A 16121-nucleotide genomic window follows, 5' to 3' on the forward strand; every position below is an offset into this window, starting at 1 on the left:
CTCCTTCCATGGCATAGAAATCTTAATATTTAAATTTTTACATACATCTCTTCTATTCATCTTGGATGTGTTTGCTATCTATTGATAGACAAAATAAAATATAATTAATGTTATTATATCCTTATATTATGTTCAAATATAACATAATATTAACTGGCTAAAACTTTAAGCACATTTAAAATTACATTAAAACAATAGATTGCACACAGTGTAGAATCATTAACAAGCATACCAAAGTTAAAACACATGGAGATACACCAATCCTTGCTTAGGAAGCGTGTTTCAGTGTGCTGTTAGGGACCTTTTAGGAGCAGTAGGTCAGGACTCTGAGCCAGGTGTCCAAAAGCTTTGGCCTAGAGGAGCATAAGTGAGTGTGAGCAATGAAGCATGATAGTGGGTCTGCCTCTGTGGCTCAGGTAGGCACCAGCTCCTGAAAACTGTTTTACTACAGTATGTTTCTTATCTGTCTCAGCATTCCTATGGGGAAGAAGTTGAGAACCAGCTGCTGCCCACCGCTGCCTCCCAGTGTTGTAAGTGGGAATTTCCTCTTTTAAGTACAGTATTTTGAATCTGATTTCATGTTCTGTTCTTCCCTTTTGTTCCATGGTAGAAAAAAGGAGGTACATTGTGCTGACTTTGTAAAAGTACATGAGAGCTTTAGAAAAGCTGTGTCTATGTGCCAGCTATCCCCTACCAGCCAGTTGCACTCAAGACATTTTGTTCCAGTTTAGTCCAAAATACAGGGAGAGGAGGGATACAGATAAATGATGATGAATGATGATGATGATGATGATGATGATGATGATGCAGAGGAACATGATCTCCGAATGCAACCAATGAGGTTAAAAATATGTATGTAAGCCACTAAGATAGGAACTCGCTTTGCTAAAACATTTTCTGTTGCTGTTGACAGCATTCCTGTGTGCACAAAATCAGTCACATCGAAACACTAGTGGGCCACCCACTAGTGTGCACATCATGGCCTCTTAATTGTTTACAATTTCCATTCAGTTACCCAAGAGTTTGTCAAGTGCCTTCTGATGTTTATGGGATAGAGTTCCTGCTGGGTGAGGATGGGGGACCATTTGGTGTGTGGAGCCCAAATCGCCTTTTGTTTAATCATTGGTTCCGTCTTATTAAAGTCAATGTACCCAGCCTCCCCACCCCCCCAGGAGTCACTGGTGGAGGTGGAGAAAGTGATGCACATACTTGTCATGCAAGACGAATGGCAAAGCTAAACCTCTTACCTTCCTCTTTGCATTTGGTTTAATAAAAGGTTGTATGTTTTTTTTTTCTTTGAAAGGGGGCACATTCGTTTTTTTGTACAGTCGGATTTCCATCTCTGCAGGGGATCCGTTCCAGACTCTCCCCCTTCCCTCAATACCAAAATCTGTATGTGCTCCAGTCCCATTTTAATGGCTGTGTGCTGCTCATGCACCTGCTAGCGCAGCTGTGCGCACGTGTGCCATTAAGAAAAATGGTTTGCCATCAATGAATGGTTAAATCCACAGATCGGAAGTCCACCAATACGGTGAGTTGACTGTGATTTGGATGGCTCCAGTGTTTCCTTAATAAACATCAGACTCTGGATCTCTGAGCAAGTCTCCGCTCAGCCTTTAAGGGAGCCTTGAGTATTTAGATATTACACATTGCCAGTTGCTTATCCGCTAGGCTGATTAGAGGCTCCCTTCAAAGAGGTTAACATTAGCCATTGTTAATTACTCTTTTGCTAGAGAGACAAATTAATCATCTAGTAGCTTAATCACTTCGTCTTTAATATACCTGAATGACGTTTCAGGAACTCAGGGTCTGAGTATGGGGAATTTGGAAATTTTTGCAAACAAGGCTAAATAAATGCATTGTGACATTATCATGTCTTCCCACCCCTGGGTTTAAAAACTGAAATGCACATTAATGAGAGAAGGAAAGTGGCTTAATTGTGCTTTAAATCCCACATGAAACTGAGCAGAAGAGACAATGATTCAGTTTGCTGCATTAGCCAGTTCCAGGCCCTGCAGGGCTGGATATGGCCAAGCTTATGGATGGCAAGGGAGTGGAGGAGAAACCTTTGCAGTTCATTAAAATTACAGTGGTACCCCGGGATACGAATGCGCCGGGTTACGAATTTTTCGGGATACGAAAAAATCCCATAGGGATTTATTGCTTCGGCTTACGAAGGTTTCTTCGGGTTACGAAAAAACCGCGGCGCTATTTTCCGCCACCGGAGGGCAGCAGAGAGCTATTTTTCCATTAGCGCCTATGGGAATTCGGCTTACGAAGGTATTTCGGGTTACGAAATTAACCGCGGAACGAATTAATTTCGTAACCCGGGGTACCACTGTACTCCATCCAGTGATGTAAGGTGCTCTCTGCAGTGGTTGTAGAACATGGAGTTCTAAAACCTATAGCAGTCATCTTCCAGCCAGCTGCCTCCCAGGTGTGAGGGACTAAGGCGGGTTACACACTGCCATTAAAGTACGCGCAGAGCGCGTACTAGGGTTAGGGAGGTGCGGTGCTTCCGCACCTCCCTAATCCTCTGCGCGTAAAAAATGACGACGGCAGTTCCAGACGGCCGCCGCCATTTTTACGTAGTGGACACTGCGCGTCTGCACATGTTGCGGCAGCTATGACGTCGCGAGTGTGCTAGCGGCGCTTTGTGGCGTCATAGCCACAAAGCGAGGAGGAGCTCCATTTTGGAGCTCCTTTTTTGCTGTGCTAGGGAGTCGCGCGGTTTGCACGCAGTGGCTTCCTCGCGCAGCAAAGAGCAGCGTCGGCAGACCGCCGTATTTCGGCGGTCTGTAAAGAGCCTAAATTTTTCATCAGTCCCAGCAAACCTGGCTGATGATGAGAGATCAAGTGCACTGATGAAGCATCTGGAGTAGGATAGGGTCAGGGAAGTATGATGTAAGATGTCAAGGCCTCTTTCAACATGGGGAAGGAGCTATTTTCAATCCAAAAGAAGTTTAATGGGCCTATTGTCCCGTTTACATTTAGCAATTGTAGTATGATGGATTCTTTTGGTCGGCAAAGGTAATAGCCCTCCGTTTTCTAACAGGCTTACACTGGTGACTGCAGCCACTCACTCACAAACCATAAGGTTGTGAGTTCAATTCCAGCCAGGGGATCCGGGTCAATTTAGCCTGGCATCCTTCCGACGTTGCTAAAATCAGTACCCAGCTTGTTGGGGGCAATTAGCTTACACATTGTAAACCACTTAGGGAGTGCTTAAATGCACTGATAGGCAGTATAGAAATGTACTACTATTGCTATATTGTCTAGAGGCTGGGGGGGGGGGGGGGCCAAAGAGGGGGGGGGGGGGGGAAGGGCAGTGCACAGAGGATGTAGTCCTATCTGTGAATAAGTGTGCTTCTGGGCAAGGCTTCTGTTCTTGAGCAACCCTCCTACCAGCTTCTCAGGATATTAAGCAAGTTCTTCCATTTTTAGCCCTGTTCTGCTGTCTCCTACTAATACTTGCATCTTTCCCCCACTTTTCCCAAAGAATCTGTGAAGGAGGGAAAGATGCGAATGGCTATCTTAATACTCTTTGACTGGTACTGCTAGGATCTATATCAAGAAGCATCTTGGGGCTCCGCTAAACAGGTTTCTCCCAAGAAGGAGCCTCACCTATCTTCAAATGCTTCTGGGAGTTTGTTCAGCGTGGCCAAAGCACACAGTCTTTACGCTGTTCTTCAGAGCTGATTTTTATATCCTTTCAGAAGTAAACATATCATGCTGTGTAAATAGTGTTATTTGTCTTACATAACAATTTGCATAGAAAATGAATTTTATTTTGCAGTGATAATGAAACCAGGTGGCAAAATGCAAAGGTGCATTCATTTTGTGTTGGATTTAAAATATCATGTTTTAAAAAGTTGTATTGTACTATGAAATGAGATTTAGCTGAACAGGTCTGATTTCTCCAAGAATGATTGGTGCAGGCTGGGGTTTGCCCTGGGAATTGAGAGAGACAGCTGGGACCTCTGGGCAATGGAAGGGACAGGCAACCTGTTGCATGCATCTCTGTGCCCCTGGCCAGGTTCATTCTCCCTGGTTCTGGAGCGTTTTTTTAAGGTTGGTGAGATATAGAGAAGAGAGCTACTGCCAACCTGTAGTCCAGTATGCTCTCACCCATTTGAAGTATTGTTCTCTGCCTTCGAGTTGTTTCTGACTTATGGTGACTCTAAAGTGCACCTATTATGGGGTTTTCTTGGCAAGATTTCTTCAGAAGAGGGTTTGCCTTTGTCTCCCTATGAGGCTCAGAGAGTGTTTCAACCCAAGGGTACCCAGTGGGCTTCCATGGCCAAATGGGGATTTGAATCCTGGTTTCCAGAGTCGTAGTCCAACACTCAAACCACTACATCATGCTGGCTTCTTTGAAGCATGTATGCCACCTTTCAATGTGCTCTGTTCTTGAAAGTATCAGGAGAGCAGCCCTGGCAGTACCTGCTTGGCATCTCTGCAGAGTTTCCCCTGCAGAGGAACCTGTTGGGAGGCACAGATGGATGATGTTTTTTCTCGCTGTGCCCTACTTCTTTCCCTCATTCTAACATTAGACACCACATCAATGAATGTGGACTCCTCCAAAATCTGATCCATCTTCTTTAAAATGAAAGGAAATTACCAAGGAATCATGCAACACAATCCAGACTTCACAGCTTCTTCAAAATGAATGCTATCCAGTTGTACTTACTGTTTTGTAGTTGTTATGGTTTTTAAGGATTATTTCCATGTTCTTTACCTTGATTTATATGACAAACTTAAAAATATTTTTTAAAAAAAGGTTAAACCTAAAGACCCAGTTTACTGGCCTGTGAAAGCAAGCAAATAATTGAAGAGGAGAAAGAAGTCTTTAGTTGTTTCCAGTCTAATCTGTCTAGGAAGGGAGTTCCTAAGTCTGGGAACAGCCACATCCCCATCAGACCCAACTGTGAAGGTTGTGGGACAGAAAGATGTGCCTCCCCACAGAGATCTCAAAACCCAAGAAGGCTCATACAGGAGATTTTTGGGATTATTTCCATGTTCTTTACCTTGATTTATATGACAAACTTAAAAATATATTTTTTAAAAAGGTGAGACCTAAATAATAAGCCTGCAACATCTTATTCTATGGAGGAACACTGCCACACTAAATGTACGTGTGTGTGTGTGTGTGTGCGCGTGCCATCAAATCACTTGTTGACCTCCTGTGACACATGAGTTTTTCAGAGTTTTCTTAGGCAAAGAATCCTCAAAAGGTTTTTTTTTTTGTTTTGTTTTGGTTTGTTTTTGCCAGTTCTTTCCTCTGAATTAGATCCTGTAGCATCTGATACTTTTTGGCAGTCTCCCATTCAAATACTGATCAGAGCTGATCCTGCTTAGCTTCCAAGATCAGATGGGATCTGGTGCCTTTAGGATGTTTAGGTCTCAAATGTGTATATTTTGGACAGTGGTAAATGTACATTGATGCATGGCTCAAGAAAGATTGCTTGTAAATGGTCTTTGGTGGCCAGAAATCTGCCATTTCGCATTATGTCAGAATCTCTTGAGTGTTTCTGAAAGCTGGGCTTCCCAACCCTTCCTAGCTGCTAGCAGTGTCGACTCCCATTACAGTCTGAGGTGAGTCACTCTTCCCACTCCCAACAAGCTTGTCTTTTCCAATTGGTCACTCAGAGAGAACACAAAATGGCACAGGCAGATGTTTGGCTTTGTTAAGACAATCTATTTCAGCTCTTACCGCTTACACGTTTGAGACTCCAGGAATGACTGTGGGCTGGGAGTTGTTAGAACAAAATTGGGTGGCAGATGGGATGGGGAATTGTGAAGTCGAAGGCTTTCATGGCCAGCATCCATATTTTTTTTTGTGTGTGTGTTTTGGGGGGGGGGGGGGTTTGTGGTTGTGTTCTGAAAGAGTTTATTCCTGACGTTTCACCAGCATCTATGGCTGGCATCTTCAGAGAATGCCGGCATGGAAGTGAGTGGAGTATGTATGTGTGTGTATACACACACACACACACACACACACACACACTGTGACTCTTGGTTTAGAGCATGCAATTTACATGTTAATCTATGTATTGTTCTGTTGTTGAATGGCAAGGCCTCAGGGGATCTGTTTAATTAGTGATCCATTGTTTGCTGGGAAGCCCCCCTGACCCTGGGTGGTTTTCATTTACATTTGCTGGATCTTGATTTTGGTATTTTTCAGGACTGGTAGCCAAACTTTGTTTACTTTAAGGCGTTTTTCTTTCCTGTTGAAGTTGTCCAGGTGTTTGTGGATTCCAACGGCTTCCCTGTGCGTTCTGGCCCAATAGTTGTTGGCATGGTCCAGAATGTTAGTGTTTTCAAATAGCATTTTATGCCCAGGATGTTTATAACGTGTCCTGCTACTGCTGATTTTTCTGGCTAACCCTGATGCTGGCGAAACATTAGGAAGAAGCTCTTCCAGATCATGGCCACATAGCCCAAAAACCCACAAAAAACTAGGGATGGGGAGTTGTTTCTCATTACCTCCTTGCATATTGTAACCCAGAACTTCTCCAGTGTTTGTGCAGCCATGTTGATGCTACAAAGAGCAAGGCAGGTTACTTGAAGGAGGGAAGCACAGTGTTTTGGCACAATTAGAGGCAAAATCGCCTGCATCTGATGTTAGGTAAATGTGATTTCCCTGGAGCGTGCAGTCATAAGGGAGGCCATGTAGCCTGTGCACAGATTGCTAACAAGTATTTTATTTTGAATTGGCTTTGTAGGGAGACATCTTTTGAAATAGCACTGAAGGAAACACGGTGCTTGCAACTGTGGATTTTTGTTTGTCTTGTTAAGGAAGGGAAAATCTGGAGAACAGATTCTCTCTTTTTTATTTATCTGTTTATTAATTTTTCGTATTTCTGTATCACCTCCCAGCCCACATGTGCTCCCAAGGCAGAATTGTGTCCAGTTCTGGGCACCATAATTCAAAAGGAGCAAATTGGAGCATGTCCAGAGGAGGGCAACCAAAATGGTGAAGGGCCTGGAAACCATGCCTTATGAGGAAAAACCTAGGAAGCTGGGTATTTTTACACTAGAGAAGAGACGGTTAGGGGGTGGTATGATAGCCCTCTTTAAGTATTTGAAGGGGTGTCACATTGAGGATGGAGCAAGCTTTTTTTCTGCTGCTCCAGAGATTAGAACATGGAACAATGGATGCAAACTACAGGAAAAGAGATTCCACCTCAACATTAGGAGGAACATAGGCCCGTTACACACGGGCTTAAAAGTACGCGCAGAGCGCGTACTAGGGTTAAGAGGGGGCGGTGCTTCTGCACTGCCCTAACCCTAGTGCGTGCTGTGCGTGCACAAAATGGCGGCGGCCGTTCCACACGGCCGCCGTCATCAATACATCATGCCCACGCTGCCTCCAAACGAGGCAGTGCGGTTGTGACGTATTGGGGTCGCGGCAGGGCGCCTAGGGCGCCCTTTCCGCAACCCCGGAAGGAGCTCCGTTTCGGAGCTCCTTCCTGGTTTGGTCCGCTGGGTGAAGCCTTCAGACGGCTGCGCCCAGCAGACCAAAGGAGAAAGGGGCCAAACGGCCCCTTTCTCCTTCTCCCCGCTGCCGCGGGGTGTCCTTGGGGCTTGAAGCTCCAAGGACACCCCTTTCCAGGCTGCGGGGAAGGGGCCTTTTGCCGCTTCCCCGCAGCCCGGAAAGCAGCAGATCGGGGCTTCAGCGGCTGCTGCTCTGGCCACTGAGGCCCCGATCCGGCGGGGAAAGGTGCGCCTACAGGCCGCCCCAAAGGGGCGGTCTGTAACGCGCCATACTGATATTAATTGCTGTTGTACACTGGAACCCACTCCCTCAGAGAGTGGTGGAGTCTCTTTCTTTAGAGGTCTTTAAACAGGCTGGATGGCCATCTGTCGGGGATACTTTGATTGTGAGTTCCTGCATGGCAGGGGGTTGGACTGGATGGCTGTTGTGGTCTCTTCCAACTCTATGATTCTATGATTGTATGAGTGAATAAAAACCAATTAAAGCAATGCAAAGATAAAAAAATCATTTTAAAAACACATTAAAATGCTTTTTAAAAACTCCTAAAAGCAGTCTAAAACCAATCCTAGAATTTGGTTTTGAAACAGTTAAAAAACAATTTCAGACACTGAATGCCATGCAGAATAGCACTGTTTTGGTTGCCTGCCCAAAGCTTAAAAGAGATGAGGCCAGCCTAACTTCCTTGGACAGGGAGTTCCACAGTTGAGGCTGCTGAAGAGAAGGCACTTCTATGCATACCCACCAACCTAACTTCATGAAGTGTTGGGAAACACAACAGGGCCTCTTCTGAAGATCTCAAACTTCTGGCAGGCTCTTATGGGAGGAAGCAGTATTTCAGAAACCATGGCCCCAAGTTGCTTAGGGCATTGTAGGTAGCCTAAGGCACCAGCACCTGGCTTGAATTGAGTTTGGAAGCAAATGCAGTTCTTGCAGGACTGGTGTTATACAGCCTCTAAAATGCACACCTGACTCCAGTTTGGCTGCTGCATTTTGTACTAGCTGCAGATTCAAAACATTTTCTAAGGACAGCCCTACATAAATCACATTACAGTAGTCTTTCAAGATGTTACTAAGGCATGAACAACTATGACCAGATCTGCCTTCCACAAGAAAGGGCGCAGTTGGTACACTAGCCAAAGCTGGGCAAAGGTACTCCTGGCTGCTGCAGCAACCTGGCTTTCCAGGATCAGCGCTAGGTCCTAGAGCACCCTGAACCTACAAACATGATCTTTCAGAGGGAGAACAACCCCTTCAAGAACAGGCTGTGATCCCAAATCCCCTTTAATGCACGAGGCTCTGAAAGCTTGGTGTTGCTACTGTCCAGGTCACCCACTGTGGCTCATTAGAAAATCTGAAGGATATGAGTCATATTCTTCTCCATAAATAAGTTGTTGGAGGTGGAGAGTGAGGTGCATAAAAGTTGGAGAAATGACAACATCATGCTAGGCAATACTTTTGCTTTTAAATTAGTTTAAGTATGTAATCCATATATAATCTGAGGGAGAGAGAAGGCTGGCCCAGTTCCATCAGGGGCTAGCCTGAAGAAGGAGGCTCCTCCCTCCCTAACTGTCATCTTTCGGCCTCTGAGGGAGAGAGTAGGCTGGCCCAGTACCATCAGGGGCTAGCCTGAAGAAGGAGGCTCCTCCCTCCCTAACTGTCATCTTTCGGCCTCTGAGGGAGAGAGTAGGCTGGCCCAGTTCCATCAGGGGCTAGCCTGAAGAAAGAGGCTCCTCCCTCCCTAACTGTCATCTTTCGGCCTCTGAGGCAGAGAGAAGGCTGGCCCAGTACCATCAGGGGCTAGCCTGAAGAAGGAGGCTCCTCCAACGGTCATCTGGGGTACAGCCTCTGAGGGAGAGAGAAGGCTGGCCCAGATTCCAATCAGGGGCTAGCCGGAGAAAAAGGCTCCGTTCCCTACCCTAACTGTCTCTTGTCGGCCTGCTGAGGAGAGAGAAGGCGGGCCCAGTTCCTCGGGGGCTGGTCTGAAGAAAGAGGCTCCTCCCTCCCTAACTGTCAGCTTTTCGGCTTTCGGCCTCTGAGGGAGAGATAGGCTGGCCCAGTTCCATCAGGGCCTAGCCTGAAGAAGGAGCTCCCCCTCCCACTAACTGTCATCTTTCGGCCCTCGAGGGAGGAGTAGGCTGGCCCAGTACCATCAGGGGCTAGCATGAATAAGAGGCTCCTCCCGCCCTAACTGTCATCTTCGGCCTCTGAGGCAGAGAGAAGGCGGCCCAGTACCATCAGGGGCTAGCCTGAAGAAGGGGATCCGTCCCTCCCGACGGCAGCGTTCGGCCTCTGAGGGAGAGAGAAGGCTGGCCCAGTTCCCATCAGGGCTGGCCTGAAAGAAGGAGGCTCTCCTCCCTCCCTAACGGTCATCTTTCGGCCTTGAGGGAGAGAGTTGGCTGGTCCCAGTTTCCATCAGGGGGCTAGCCTGAAGAAGAGGCTCCTCCTAGGCCCTAACTGTCCATCTTTCGCAGTCAGTAGGCATAAGAGGGAAGCTGGGGGGCCCAGTACCATCAGGGGGGGCTAGCCTAAGGAAGGAGGACTCCTCCCTCCCTAACTGTGCATTTTCGGCCGCTGAGGGAGGAGAAAGGCTGAGGCCCAGTACCATGGCAGGGTCTAGCGCTGAGAGAATGAGGCTCCTCCCTCCCTAACTGTCAATCTTTCGGCCTCTGAGGCAGAGGAAGGATGGCCCTAACATCAGGGGCTAGCCTGAAGAGGAGCAGCTCCCTCCATAACTGTCATCTTTCGGACCTCTGGGGAGAGAGAAGGCTGGCCAGTGGTCCATCGGGGATAGCCTGAGAAGGAGGCCCTCCCTCGCCTAACATGTCATCTGTTCAGGCCTCTGAGGGAGAGTAGTAAAGGCTTGCCCAGTTTCCATCAGAGGCTAAGCCATGAAGAAAGAGGCTCCTCGCTCCTCCATCCCTAACTGTCATCTTTCGGCCTCTGGAAGGCAGAGAGAGAGGCTGGCCCAGTACCATCAGGGGCTGGAGCGCTAGAAGAAGGAGGCTCCTCCCGTCCCTAACGTGTCTCTTTTGTCGGCCTCTAGGGAGAGAGAAGCTGGACCCAGGGTACCAGAAGGGGCTAGCCTGAAAAAGAGGCTCCTACTCTCCCTGTCTCTTTCAGGGGGCCATCTGAGGGAGAGAGTAGGCCGCCTGGCCCATCCATCAGGGTCAGGGGCTAAGCCTGATAATGGAGGGCTACCGCCCTCATAACTGTCATACTTTCCGGCTCGGAGGGGAGAGAGTATGGGCTGTCCCAGTTTCAATCAGGGGCTAGCCTGAAGAAGAAGAGCCCTCCCTCCGGTCCATCTGCCTTGCTCCAGGCCTCAGAGGGAGAGAAGAATGCTGGACCTGATTCCCTCTCCCCCTCACCATTCCCTTCTCCTTTTGTGTCGTGTCTTTTAGATTGTAAGCCTGTGGGCAGGGAACTGTCTGTTATTCCCTCTATTGTAAACCGCTCGGATTCCCAGTGATTGGGCGGTATATAAATAAAACCTATTATTATTATTATTATTATTATTATTATTATTATTATTATTGTCTGTGTAGATATTACATGAGCTTTACTTGTTCCTACCTACTGTTTGCATGCCCTTTGGGGCAGAGATTTGTTTTAGCTGTCCATTGCTTAGTTCCACGGGCATCTGGTGCTGTGATGCAATGCTGAATGCTCAAAAAGAAATATAGGTATAATTAGCATTGTCAAGAATCAGATCATAAAGAACCCATCAACAATGATGAGTAGTAATGTGTGAAGGGCACCTTGTCACAGAAAAGAACCTTAACAATAAGTACAGTATCTAAAGGGAGAAGGAGTAGAGCTAAATTCACAGTGTGTAACATAAGAAAAGGAAAAACATTTGCAACAAACTTGAACAAAAATAATGAAACCACCTATAGTAAGTACCTAGTGGCAAGAACTTGCTGGAGAAGCACTACCCAAGTATGTTTGGTCCTTCTGTTATTAGTGGTCTTGTTTTCTTGTGGTGTTGAGCATCTGAGACTTTTCTCTTTCTTTTGGTGCAATGTCAGACACACATATGAGGCACCTTCTATCATCAGGCATCCTAAAACTCAGGTGAATTGTCCATAGTATCGTATTTCCCATTTCTATGTGTGGTTGTGAAATCAGGACAGTGTAGAAAGGACAGGAGGAAAATCAACTCATTTGGGATGTGGTACTGGAGGAAAGTGCAGTGGATGCTATGGACCACTAAAAAGACCTACAGATGGGCCCTGGAGCAAGTTGGATCCAAACTCTCCCCAGAAGCAAAGACGTTTTCGCATTTTGGTCATATCATGAGAAGACAGGACTCGCTAGAAAAGACTATAAAGCTTGGTAAAGTGGAGGGTAATAGGAGAAGAGGAAAACCACATTCCAGATGGAGAGACTCAATCAGAGAAGCCACGGACATGAATCTGCAGCACAGTTGGGCAGCACAGTTGATGACAGGGTGACTTGGTCTCCGATTTATAGGGTCACCATGGGTTGAAGTCAACGATGGCACATAACAACACAACAGCAATGTTCAGGTACCATGAGACATGTGCAAGAGGTATTTCTACTGGGGATGGAGAAAGTTGTCCATGAACCTTTGTAAAGAAGATGTGGAGACACAGAAATGAGTCTTTGCATCAACTACAGAGCCTTCAGATTCCAGTGCAAAGTGCCCAGCAATCTGTTTAATAAGCTTCCCTAGTCCCAAACAATGTGTGCCTTTGGAAAAGAAGTTATAGAACAAACTCCATATCCTCTTTCTTTTTCAAGTCCATATGCCAAATGAAATCTCTGTGGCTGGATAATTAAATGGGTAGTCCAATAATTGAAGAGACAGATGGTGCCTGCATTGCAAGTTATGAAAGGCACGGCAGTCCAGTTGTCATGGCGAAGCTGGGCATTGCTACACTTGGCCATTGCTGGTCTCTGGGCTCCAATCCCAGGCAGGTAGTGCTTTTGCTTCCTAGGAACAAAGAGGCAGCTCAGGTACAGCCAGGAGAGATGCATGGAGTGGCTGGGATTGGGGCAGCCAAGACAACCCCTGGGTTGGAGGGCTGCTTAACTGTCTTTCTGCCCTGGAGAAGAAGATCATTGAGGTGGCTAAGTCAGTTGCCATGCTCTTGCAAATACCCTTATTGCATGAGTTAGGGTCAGTATTGGCCATGGAGACTTCTAGGTAGAAGTCATAATTTTTCCCATTCAAGAATCCATAGGTCTAGTCAGGACTGGATAGTCTTTTCAGTCAGGCTCACTGTAAGATAGGGCTTGGAGATCTAGTTTTCACTGCAGAAATAATGCAGTTTGATACTGTTTTAACTGTATTGTATTTTTAACTTTGTTAGCCGCCCCGATTGTTCTCAGAGGGGCGGGATACAAATATTATTATTATTATTATTATTATTATTATTGTCATGGCTCAATGCTATGGATTTGTGGGATTTGTAGTTTGTTGTAGCACCAGAGCTCTCTTGATAGGGAAGCCTAAATAACTCACAAGGCTACAAATCCCAGAATTTCATAGGATGGAGCCATAGCAGTTAAAGCAGCATCAAACTGCATTATTTCTGCAGTACAGATTAGACTGGAGGCACAAACTCAGCCTTCTGGCACCTGTGATCTTGTGTTCCTCCTTTGGAGTGCAGGACCAGCCTCAGATCCCTGGGTCTCAGGAGCCTAGATGGATGAAATCAGATAGATGGATGAAATCTTCCAGCCAGCCAAACAAACAACCAGGCTGGTTGGGATGTTGGAAATGTGCAGATCCTTCATTTCAGCTCCTCAGCTTCCTACTGGTGGCGAGGCCACAGGCTGTGTGGTCTTTGGTAGATGTGGCACACAGTAATTCTGTGCCAGTTGAATTCTTTTCTGTTCCTATTGAGCATAAATCTTTACCCATCCTGGTAACCTCCCGTAGCAGGCAGGAAGAGCAATGAAGGGATGGCATGACAGATGTAGGTTAATATATTGCCAGGTCAGCTAGATGCTTGTGGAACCGTAGGCTATAATACTGTCTTGGGTATGGCAGAAGTAGGATAGGGAAATGGCATCAGCTAGTTCTAGGGTTGTTGTTTATTTAAAAGAAGCAAGGGGCTGGATTCTTTTTATACTCAATCAAGAAAACTATGCCATTGCCAAAAGAAAAGAGAGGTATTGGGCAGGTTTTTTTCCCATGGAGGCTGACATGTACGGAAATCTAGCCAGCAGTTATGGAGAATAAAAGCCACATACTCTTGTCTAAAGAGTTACCAAGGCTGGACGTGGCTTGTGTCAGAACAAGCATGTCTTACACCCTTATGAGCCCCCAATTCAAAAACAGAAAAGGGAGCATATCCTCTTAACATTTCAGGGATGAGCAACATCAGACATATGGTCAAGATGGCAAAAGTTATTAATGAGGGAGAAGAGACAAGCTAGAAGAGGCTGCAGCAGTTTGCTTTTGGCTGATTCCTACTCTCCTCTCTTGCCTGCTGAGTTAATTAAATGCATTTGACCCCCCCCCCCTTTTTTTGAACTATTTTTGTGGCCACTGATGTAAGCTGAAGACGAGGAGGGAAAGTGGCAGGAGGAGAGGGAAACCAGCATATTTTAAAAGTAGCTAAAAAGTAGAATGATAGAGGATCAATTAGGACTGTTCTTGCCAAATCAGGACATTTGGAGGGTGTAAGAGAGTCGTAACTCACCTCCTGGATGACTCGAAGAATGAGGAGGAGAAGGAGGAAGAGGAAGGAGATTACCACGAAACTGAGCTCCTGATAGTGGAGCTGTCTCTGAGTCTAAGAAGATGGGGTCTGGGGCATTGAGGGACCCTGGCCTCCAGCAGGAGTTGGCAGAGGTTGACGATGACATGCGTGTGGCAGATTGGCAATTTTCTCCCTCCCATGTGCCAGTGGTGTACTATTCCCAATAGCTTATGTTGTATAAAATATGCTTGTCTTTAAGATACTATGAGGTGGTAAACCAGTAAGTTTAAGTGTAAACCAGTAAATGGCCCTTAGAGTCAATCTGGGACTTGTCTCGTTTATCTGACCCAACAGCAGCATGCTTGTGTTTTTGTCAGGTGATGTGGAAAAGGCTGAGCTTTCTGCCGGCGTATGGTGTCCATTTCTGACAGTGATTCATCTTCCAGCAAAGGGTTTTATGTGAGGTTGGCAGCTCCTACTGGAAAAGCCTTTCCAGGAATAGTAGTCGGTCAGTACCGGTCCTCTGACTGATCTCCAAAAGGGAAAAAGTGACAAAAAATGGGGAGAATGACTCCAGCAGAATTGCAGCAGTTCTACCAGTGAGGAAAGTGTGAAGGGGGTGAACTGGGTCTTGCTGGTTTATTTCAGGGATTTGGAGCCTGGCTTTCTCTAGGATGGCTTATGAAGAACTGAAATTACAGCAATGAACACAAACAATAATAATACATATTTAAAGGGAATAACATAGAGCAGCAGATGGGAGGAATGGGAGCAGAGAGCTCAAAAATACAAAGCCATCACCTGCAGCGATAAGTCAATTTCAAGTACTTTGGATGCGTGCAGCCTTCCTACCAAGTAAACTCACTTGCTCTTCTGGGTGGAGAGCTGCCTCTTTGTAGAATTAAATAGGACACTGATGGTAGATGGGGCATATGTCACACAGAATCAGAGAGTTGCAAGGACCATCTTGTCCAATGCCCTGCCATGATGTAGAAGTGAGTGAACGCTTGAGAGGTTGGCTGGCATGGCTAGGTCCTGCAAGGGCATTGCCTAGTAGATAGAGGGACAGAGCTGTCAGCTGGCAAAGGGCAGCTTGTGGGCTGCATTTTGCCACTTGAATCCCCAACCCACCAATTAAAAGAAATTGGTGCAATGGGGGGGGGGGGTTGCCCCAAGCTACACAGAAACCCTCCTTAGCTCTTGAAAACACACAAAAATACTCCCAACCCTACAAGTACCCCAGAACTCCCATACTGTCCCCAAACACCTCTGTTTACCTCTGCAGTCATTCTCAAAATGGAGACAGAAGTAATACATCATCAATTCCTGTGAGCATTTGAAGAGGGATTGTAGAGTCAAATTGGGGATGTTTGTGCTTGCTGTGTGTTGGAGCATTGGTGGACCACTTCTGTTATCACTAGTGAGTGGCTGCATTGGGCTGTGGTGGTGGTAGTGGGGGAAATGGGCTGTCTTTAAGCAGCCTCTCCGTGGGAAGAGGAAGTTTTGTGGTCCAGGCCAGGGGTTTTCATTCCTCACTCCAGCTCTTGGAAGCCCTGCCCATTGGCCATGCTGGTTGAGGCTCCTGGGAGCACTCAAACAAGAAAGGGTCACTGGGAGGGCTTGGCTACCAACAGAAGATTGATGGCCAGTTCCAGGTAAGAGTTAGACATTTAAGTTTGCTCCACTATCAGTAGCCTTCTGGTGTAAGGTGATGCTTACATGCCTGTTGACCAGCAGTAGCCCAGAGGTGAGCTAGTCGTGTGGTCTGAACTTGGTTAAGGTTGCTGACAGGCAAGGTGGGAGTCCTGGGAGCTCAGTGCCTCTGGAGCACATATCTAGATGCTGAAGATTCTCTCAGTGCAGGTCAGGACTACGCTTCGTGGACTGGATGAAGGGGACTCAAGTCCCAGAAAGCAGGTGCCATAATAATTCTCTTCAAGATGCCACAA

General features: G+C 46.5%; 1 protein-coding gene across 3 annotated transcripts in view; it reads left to right on the forward strand.

The window, feature by feature from the left end:
- Positions 1-16121, forward strand: part of UNC13B (unc-13 homolog B) — a 295806-nt gene that overhangs the window by 72401 nt on the left and 207284 nt on the right. For all 3 annotated transcript variants that reach the window (XM_042454370.1, XM_042454371.1, XM_042454372.1), the window contains exon 7: positions 473-530. In XM_042454370.1, the coding sequence (XP_042310304.1) occupies positions 473-530 (58 nt within the window). The remainder of the gene's footprint in view (positions 1-472; positions 531-16121) is intronic.

The sequence above is a fragment of the Sceloporus undulatus genome, chromosome 2 (assembly GCF_019175285.1).
Source record: "Sceloporus undulatus isolate JIND9_A2432 ecotype Alabama chromosome 2, SceUnd_v1.1, whole genome shotgun sequence".
Lineage (NCBI taxonomy): Eukaryota > Metazoa > Chordata > Lepidosauria > Squamata > Phrynosomatidae > Sceloporus > Sceloporus undulatus.